The sequence below is a fragment of the Aegilops tauschii genome, chromosome 3 (assembly GCF_002575655.3).
Source record: "Aegilops tauschii subsp. strangulata cultivar AL8/78 chromosome 3, Aet v6.0, whole genome shotgun sequence".
NCBI classification, from domain to species: domain Eukaryota; kingdom Viridiplantae; phylum Streptophyta; class Magnoliopsida; order Poales; family Poaceae; genus Aegilops; species Aegilops tauschii.
The window spans coordinates 342,298,121-342,307,690 of NC_053037.3; the positions used below are offsets into that span (position 1 = coordinate 342,298,121).

Genomic DNA, 9,570 nt, shown 5'->3' on the forward strand with positions numbered 1-9,570 from the left:
GCTCATGTCGTCACAAATTGTGGTGTAAGCAACAAATACCAAATTATGATACCAAATGCAAGGCAGATCGAAAAATTATAATGGCAACTTTAGAACAAAGGAGCTATCGAAAGTTTGGAACATCCGATCGGTGATAACTGAAAGCATCGCAGACATTAACACAGAAGTAAAAATAGTTAAAGTCCACTAAAAATGCATAATTGGACAGAATATTTCACTGAACAGTTTAGATCGGCACAAAAGGCTCTATGCTCATGGCACCTAGTTGAAGCCACAATCTTTTCCCTGCTCTGAAGTTAATCCTCAACACCACCAATATCTAATTCTTCCAGCAGAGAATCAGCAACTTCAAATAGAGTGTGTCATAATATGCACTACAATTTTGGAACATCCGGTTCCGTTGGTAAGCATCACATGCACACATATCAAAACTGTAGCAGACCGCCACACAACATGTTGACAACCATTCCCCTGCTCTGAAGCTTAAGCTAATACGCGACATAAGCAATCAACACTAGGAGAGTAAGAACAAAATGCTGCAAAAACTAAACCAAACACACTAGGGACCGAGTTTCGTATGCAAGTTTGCAGGGCTCGCCACGGCATCACCTCGATCGATCGCTAGTAGTTTCCGGTGAACAGCTCCAATCCGATCTGCGAGGAGACGTAGGCGTCGGTGCAGGCGTAGTGGATCTGCTCGTCGGAGAGGCAGCAGGCGTCCCACGGGCCCATCGTTATCCGCCGTGGTTTCTGCATGGTAACCCCCAAGACTTGGGGCGCCAGGTCTTTCAGCCCGGCCTGGCGGAGCTCCGGGATGCCCATCTCCTCGGCCGCGACGCCGCGCAGGTCCTCCAGATTGCGCACCTGCAGGTCGTAGTCCTGGGCCAGGCGATTGGCGTCCGCGGCCACGCCGACGCCGACGAACCCGAACTGGTTGTCCATGAGGAAGACCGACAGGGCGTCAGGGATGTAGTCGGCGTGGAGGAGCTGGAAGATGAGGCAGCGCTGGTCAATGCAGAGCTGCAGGAGCGCGGCGGGGTTCTGCACGCGGCTGTAGCTGGGACGCCACTCGACGTCGAGCCCGACGAGGATTTGGTTGGGGCAGCCGGCGTACATGGAGTACACCTCCTCGACCCAGTCCTCCACGGCCGCGCCGGAGGACGTCACGGTGGTGGTGATCACCTCCTCCCCGAAGGCAACGTCGGCGACATACGTGTCCCCCATACTGGATCGCCTCGTCCGGCTGCTGCTACTTCCAATCTCCGGTGCGCAAACGACAAGGGTAAAGTGTTCTCCTTTTTTTCGACAAGGGTAAACTGGGTTCACGATAGGGAAGGGAGTACACCGCGAGGATAGGGCGTCGGGTGGGCATCTCTGGTATAGCTGGCCTACTATACGGCAAAAAAAATGATTGAAGTAAAAATTTGAGAAATCAAAAAGGTTTTTTCTTTGACACATTACAGACGTATACACTCATACGCACGCATATATGCTAACCTTATAAACGCATGCACACATACCTACTCCTATGAGCACCTGTTGTACGGTGAAACCCTAGAGGGGATATTTTCACACTTGGAGGGGGCAAAGAGAAGAAACACTCAAGAACACAAGGAGGAAATCACTCAGATAAACCCAAATAACACATCCACTAGGGTAGCATACATGAGATCCACAAGTATACAAGAACAATTCAAGGAAAATAGCACTAGGGTAAAAGTTCTTCCCACTAGGTGAGGTCTTGATATCCACAAGAGGATCTTCTCCAAGAGGAGGGCTTGATCTTCAAGAGGAGGAAGATGAGCAAAGCTCTCTTTTTTGTCTATGTAATACTTTGCTATCCTCTAAATGAGGTAGATGAGGAGTACATATAGGCTAGGGACAAAATACGAGGAAAACGGGGGTACAAGGGTCAATTTGCCCAAAATGCACGCAGTCGGAGGAGTCCGGGCACCCGGGCTAAAGTGGCCCGGGCACCCGGAGGGAGAGCCGCCAGGGAGGGTCGGGCACACGGTGGTGGAGGGTCCGGGCACCCGGACCGGTCAGGGGGTGTCACACCCACGATGCGGCTATATCTCCCACGTGTCGGGGCACGACTTAGAGGCATAACCGCATTGTGGTTTTGTCGCAAGAAGGGTCATCTTCACACAAACCCATGTAATGAACAAGAATGGGATAAAGAGTTGGCTTACAATCGCCACTTCACACAATACATAAATGAATTCATACATCATTCAAGGTACACACATAGGTCCGACTACGGAACCAAAATTAAAGAAGACAACCCAACTGCTAGATCCCCGATCGTCCCAACTGGACTCCACTACTGATTAACATGAAAATAAACAACACAACGAACAAGATCTTCATCGAGCTCCCACTTGAGCTCGATTGCGTCACCTGCACTGGCATCGTCGGCACCTGCAATTGTTTTGGTAGAATCTGTGAGTCACGAGGACTCAGCAATCTCTCACCCGCGAGATCAAGACTATTTAAGCTTATAGGAAAGGATGGGGTAATGAGGTGGAGCTGCAGCAAGCACTAAGCATATATGGTGGCTAACATACGCAAATAAGAGCGAGAAGAGAAGCAACGGAACGGTCGTGAAGCTAGCAATGATCAAGAAGTGATCCTGAACTCTTACATACGTCAAACATAACCCAAAAGCCATGTTCACTTCCCGGACTCCGCCGAAAAGAGACCATCACGGCTACACACGCGGTCGATGTATTTTAATTAAGTCAAGTGTCAAGTTCTCTACAACCGGATATTAACAAATTCCCATCTGCCACATAACCGCGGGCACGGCTTTCGAAAGATAATACCCTGCAGGGGTGTCCCAACTTAGCCCATTATAAGCTCTCACGGTCAACGAAGGATAAACCTTCTCCCGGGAAGATCCGATCAGTCTTGGAATCCCGGTTTACAAGACATTTCGACAATGGTAAAACAAGACCAGCAAAGCCGCCCGGATGTGCCGACAAATCCCGATAGGAGCTGCACATATCTCGTTCTCAGGGCACACCGGATGAGCCAGACGTCGGGTTGGCATAGACCCTGGTTGCCCAGGGGGCGCCGGACATCGCTCAGTTTGGACCAGCACTTGAAGGAGAACTGGCCCGGGGGGTAAATAAAGATGACCCTTGAGTCTGCAGAACCCAAGGGAAAAGGGGATAGGTGGTAGCAAATGGTAAAACCAAGGTTGGGCCTTGCTGGAGGAGTTTTATTCAAGGCGAACTGTCAAGGGGGTCCCATAAATCACCCAACCGCGTAAGGAACGCAAAATCAAGGAACATAACACCGGTATGACGGAAACTAGGGCGGCAAGAGTGGAACAAAACACCAGGCATAAGGCCGAGCCTTCCACCCTTTACCAAATATATAGATGCATTAATTAAATAAAAGATATATTGTGATATTTCAAAAATATCCATGTTCCAACATGGAACAAACTTCAACTTCACCTGCAACTAGCAACGCTATAAGAAGGGCTGAGCAAAAGCGGTAACTTAGCCAAACAACGGTTTGCTAGGAAAGGATGGTTAGAGGCTTGACATGGCAATGTGGGAGGCATGATATAGCAAGTGGTAGGTAGCGCAACATGGCAATAGAGCGAACAACTAGCAAAGCAAAGATAGAAGTGATTTCGAGGGTATGGTCATCTTGCCTGCAAGGTTCTCAGAGTTGTCGAAAGCTTGATCCTCGTAAGCGTACTCAACAGGTTCCTCGTTCACGAACTCATCTCCCGGCTCTACCCAAAACAAGAACACAAGCATTGGAATCACAATCGATCACGGGAGATGCACAAGCAACATGATGCAATACATGAATGATATGCAACATATGATATGCGATGCGTATGCGTGCTCCGGAAGAAAAATGATGAACAAGGCAGTAACTTGGAAAACCAAGCATGCCACTGGAAATATGAGATGATTTCGGTCGAAATCGATATAAAGATCACCGGAAACGGATGCACGGTTTGCAAATGGCAAGCAAAACAAGAATGACACGAATCTGCGATTAACAGCATGATAGCACTTAGAATACATCAAGTAACAATGCTACAGCACTCCAACATAGCAACAAAGCATATGAAAGTAATATACAGGAGATGTTTGACAAAAGATGAACACTGAGCTACGGCTAGATCACAACGTAACAGGTTCAAACAAGCATGGCAAAAGTGCAAAAGATAACAGGTTCACAGACTTAATGAAATTACTGGACATGGCTGAAACAGCATCAGGTAGCAATGTTCAGAGCAAGAAATCAACATGCTACAGGGACTTAACATGGCAAAACAAGGCATATAATGAATCTACTAAATGCATATGACAAAAGTCCCTTACTGACCATAAGCCAAAAAGGGCCAGAAAATATAATTACAACCATGTAAACATAGCAAGTTTTGTTAACAGGTTCCAGACTTGGCAGAAAACAGAGCATGGCAGAAACAGACATTAAGAGGGCATCTTGGTGAGCTTGATGCACTCACCACAAAGCAATCCATGACAAAACAAGCATACTTATAGAAAGATGGCATGTTTATGAAGCTATCCATGGCAAGAGCAAATACATAGCATGTATGAAACAACTACAACAACCTTGGCAAAATTGAATATCATGTTGAAAATCTGCCAGAATTATTTTATAGCAAACGTAGAGCAGGATTAAGTCATGCTATGGCACTCCACAATTGCAAACAAGGGCATGAAAGGATAGAGAACAACTATACCTACAAAACATCCTTACTGAACATCTCCAAAATAAGCATGGATCTCTCTGTAGACACATGGATACATAGCAACAAAATAACAGCAGTCACAGACTTGGTAAAATTACTAAGTCCCTGAAATCAGAAACATCACGGAGCCTAGTTTGCATGCTTGTGCTAGTCACCACGGAGATCACAAAAATACATGGCATACACATTTGCCAAGATGGCATGGCATACATCAAAACACATGTATATCTCGTACCCATAAGATGCACACATCAATAGCAACAAAAATAACAAATCCTCAAGTTCTGATAAGTAACAGCAGTTAACAGCAACTAGCACTCTTGCACCAGAGATTTGGGCATCAAGATGGACCCAAATGAACATGGCACAATGGAGCATCTCGAGACGAACATTTCGATATATTACACGCACGAAACGGAGCTATATGCAGAGAGTTATGATGCAATGAACAGGGGCACATATTGTAAAATTCTCGGGACTTGGAGAAATTCGGGGGAGGAGGAAAGTCAACCTTCACTGGTTCCAGATCGGATCGGGGTGCCGGCTCGGGCTCGGGCTCGCCGGAGCCGAGGACGGGGACGCCGGCGGGGCGGCGTGCGGCGGCGGAGGGAGGCGCGGCCGGCCGCGGTCGGCGAGGGAGAGGGGCGGCGACCGGCGGGGAAGAGGAGGCGGCGCGGCGGCGCCGGAGGAAGGACGGCGGCGGCGCCGGCGAACGGGTGGCGGGGCGGCGCGAGGAGGCGGCGGCTAGGCAGCGGGGAGCCGCGGGGAGGAGGCGCGGCGACCACGGGCGGCGGCGGCGGCTCGGGCCCGCGCGGGCCCCGGATGGGCTCCGCGGGCCGCGGCGGCGGGGGAGAGAGAGAGGGTGACGTGGCGCCACGGGTTCGCCGGGCGCGGCGGCGCAGACACGTCCGGCACGGGGGAATTTTGTCCGGCGGCGGGAGGTGGAAGAAGACTAGGGTTCATCCGTGAAATTTCGGAGGGAGGTGCAAATATATAGGCAGAGGGAGCTAGGAGAGTCCAAACGGGGTGCGGTTTTCGCCCACACGATCGTGCTCGAATGACCTAGAGCATGGAAGAGACTTAGAGGGGTTTTGGGCTGTTTGGAGGGGGGTTTTGCTGCAACACACAAAAGGCATCTGCGGTTACCCGGTTAACCGTTGGAGCATCAAACGACCTCCAAATGGCACGAAACTTGACAGGTGGTCTACCGGTGGTATACCAAGGCCACTTGGCAAACCTCGGTCCATTCCGAGAACGTTTAACACCCGCTCACAAAAAGAAACAAGAGGGGTGCGCCGGAGGAGGTGGGAGTGCCGGATTGCAAAACGGACAACGGGGAAAATGCTCGGATGCATGAGACGAACACGTATGCAAATGAGATGCACATGATGACATGATATGGGATGCATGACATGAACAAAATGCAAAACGAAAGACAAAACCCGACCACGAAGGGAATATCATAACACATAGCCGAAAATGGCAAGAGTTGGAGTTACAATTATGGAAAGTTACATCCGGGGTGTTACAGGGGGGCACCCTCGGGCCAGGGGAGGCCGGGCACCCGGGGGGTCAAAGCCCGGGCACCCGGACCGGTTAAGGGCCTCGCCCAGGCTGCGGCTGTAGGGGGCCGGGCACCGGGGGGAGGATGGTGCGGGCACCCGGGGGTGGAGGTGAAGGAATTATGCCCTAGAGGCAATAATAAAGTTGTTATTTATATTTCCTTATATCATGATAAATGTTTATTATTCATGCTACAATTGTATTAACCGGAAACTTAGTACATGTGTTAATACATAGACAAACAGAGTGTCACTAGTATGCCTCTACTTGACTAGCTCGTTGAATCAAAGATGGTTATGTTTCCTAGCCATAGACATGAGTTGTCATTTGATTAACGGGATCACACCATTAGAGAATGATGTGATTGACTTGACCCATTCCGTTAGCTTAGCACTTGATCGTTTAGTATGTTGCTATTGCTTTCTTCATGACTTATACATGTTCCTATGACTATGAGATTATGCAACTCCGGAATACTGGAGGAACACTTTGTGTGCTACCAAACGTCACAACCTAACTGGGTGATTATAAAGGTGCTTTACAGGTGTCTCCGATGGTACTTGTTGAGTTGGCATAGATCGAGATTAGGATTTGTCACTCCGATTGTCGGAGAGGTATCTCTGGGCCCGCTCGGTAATACACATCACTATAAGCCTTGCAAGCAATGCAAATAATGAGTTAGTTGCGGGATGATGTATTACGGAACGAGTAAAGAGACTTGCCGGTAACGAGATTGAACTAGGTATTGAGATACCGACGATCGAATCTCGGGCAAGTAACATACCGATGACAAAGGGAACAACGTATGTTGTTATGCGGTTTGACCGATAAAGATCTTCGTAGAATATGTAGGAGCCAATATGAACATCCAGGTTCCGCTATTGGTTATTGACCGGAGACATGTCTCGGTCATGTCTACATAGTTCTCGAACCCGTAGGGTCCGCACGCTTAACGTTCGGTGACGATTGGTATTATGAGTTTATGTGTTTTGATGTACCGAAGGTAGTTCGGAGTCCTGGATATGAACACAGACATGACGAGGAGTCTCGAAATAGTTGAGACATAAAGATCGATATATTGGATGACTATGTTTGGACTTCGGAAGAGTTCCGGGCAAGTTTGGACAAATACCGGAGTACCGGGGGGTTACCGGAACCCCCCGGGGAGTGTAATGGGCCTATTGGGCCTTAGTGGAGAAGAGGAGGGGCGGCCAGGGCAGGCCGCGCACCCCTCCCCCTCTAGTCCGAATTGGACAAGGAGGGGGCGGCGCCCCCCTTTCCTTCCCCCTCTCTCCTCCTTCCCTCTCTCCTACTCCTACTCTTGGAAGGATTGGAGTCCTACTCCTGGTGGGAGTAGGACTCCCCTTGGGGCGCGCCTAGGAGGGCCGGCCCCTCCCCTCCTCCACTCCTTTATATACGGAGGAGGGGGGCACCCCATAGACACACAAGTTGATCATTGATCTTTTAGCCGTGTGCGGTGCCGCCCTCCACCATAATCCACCTCGGTCATATCGTAGCGGTGCTTAGGCAAAGCCCTGCGTCGGTAGCTTCATCATCACCGTCATCACGCTGTCGTGCTGACGAAGCTCTCCCTCGAAGCTCTACTGGATCGTGAGTTTGTGGGACGTCACCGTGCTGAACGTGTGCAGATCGCGGAGGCGTCGTACGTTCGGTACTAGGATCGGTCGATCGTGAAGACGTACGACTACATCAACCGTGTTGTCATAACGCTTCCGCTTTCGGTCTACGAGGGTACGTGGACAACACTCTCCCCTCTCGTTGCTATGCATCACTATGATCTTGCGTGTGCGTAGGATTTTTTTTGAAATTACTACGTTCCCCAACAGTGGCATCCGAGCCAGGTTTATGCGTAGATCGATGTTATATGCACGAGTAGAACACAAGTGAGTTGTGGGCGATACTAGTCATACTGCTTACCAGGATGTCATACTTTGATTCGGCGGTATTGTTGGATGAAGCGGTCCGGACCGACATTATGCGTACGCTTACGCGAGACTGGTTCTACCGACGTGCTTTGCACACAGGTGGCTGGCGGGTGTCAGTTTCTCCTACTTCAGTTGAATCGAGTGTGGCCATGCCCGATCCTTGTGAAGGTTAAAACAGCACATACTTGACGAAATATCGTTGTGGTTTTGATGCGTAGGTAAGAACGGTTCTTGCTCAGCCCGTAGCAGCCACGTAAAACTTGCAACAACAAAGTAGAGGACGTCTAACTTGTTTCTGCAGGGCATGTTGTGATGTGATATGGTCAAGACATGATGCTAAATTTTATTGTATGAGATGATCATGTTTTGTAACAAAGTTATCGGCAACTGGCAGGAGCCATATGGTTGTCGCTTTATTGTATGAAATGCAATCACCATGTAATTGCTTTACTTTATCACTAAGCGGTAGCGATAGTCGTGGAAGCAATAGTTGGTGAGACGAAAACGATGCTACGATGGAGATCAAGGTGTCGCACCGGTGACGGTGGTGATCATGACGGTGCTTTGGAGATGGAGATCAAAGGCACAAGATGATGATGGCCATATCATATCATTATATTGATTGCATGTGATGTTTATCTTTTATGCATCTTATTTTGCTTAGTACGGCGGTAGCATTATAAGATGATCTCTCACTAAATTTCAAGGTACAAGTGTTCTCCCTGAGTATGCACCGTTGCTACAGTTCTTCGTGCTGAGACACCACGTGATGATCGGGTGTGATAAGCTCTACGTTCACATACAACGGGTGCAAGCCAGTTTTGCACACGCAGAATACTCGGGTTAAACTTGACGAGCCTAGCATATGCAGATATGGCCTCGGAACACTGGAGACCGAAAGGTCGAGCGTGAATCATATAAAAGATATGATCAACATAGTAATGTTCACCATTGAAAACTACTCCATCTCATGTGATGATCGGACATGGTTTAGTTGATATGGATCACGTGATCACTTAGATGATTAGAGGGATGTCTATCTAAGTGGGAGTTCTTAAGTAATATGATTAATTGAACTTTAATTTACCATGAACTTAGTCCTGGTAGTATTAGCATATCTATGTTGTTGATTAATAGCTCGCGTTAAGCTCCCTTGTTTTATTTTTGATATGTTCCTAGAGAAAACTAAGTTGAAAGATGTTAGTAGTAATGATGCGGATTGGATCCGTGATCTGAGGATTATCCTCATTGCTGCACAGAAGAATTATATCCTTGATGCACTGCTAGGTGACAGACCAATTGTAGGAGCAGATG

The 9,570-nt window shown here is 48.6% G+C and overlaps 1 protein-coding gene across 1 annotated transcript; it reads right to left on the reverse strand.

Moving 5' to 3' along the window:
• Positions 1 to 323: 323 nt before the first annotated feature.
• LOC109751766 (3'-5' exonuclease) lies at positions 324 to 1,348 on the reverse strand. The gene has a single exon (XM_020310653.4). The coding sequence runs from the start codon at positions 1,222 to 1,224 to the stop codon at positions 622 to 624; it is 603 nt and encodes a 200-aa protein (XP_020166242.3). The 5' UTR covers positions 1,225 to 1,348; the 3' UTR covers positions 324 to 621.
• Between the last annotated feature and the right edge of the window lie 8,222 nt (positions 1,349 to 9,570).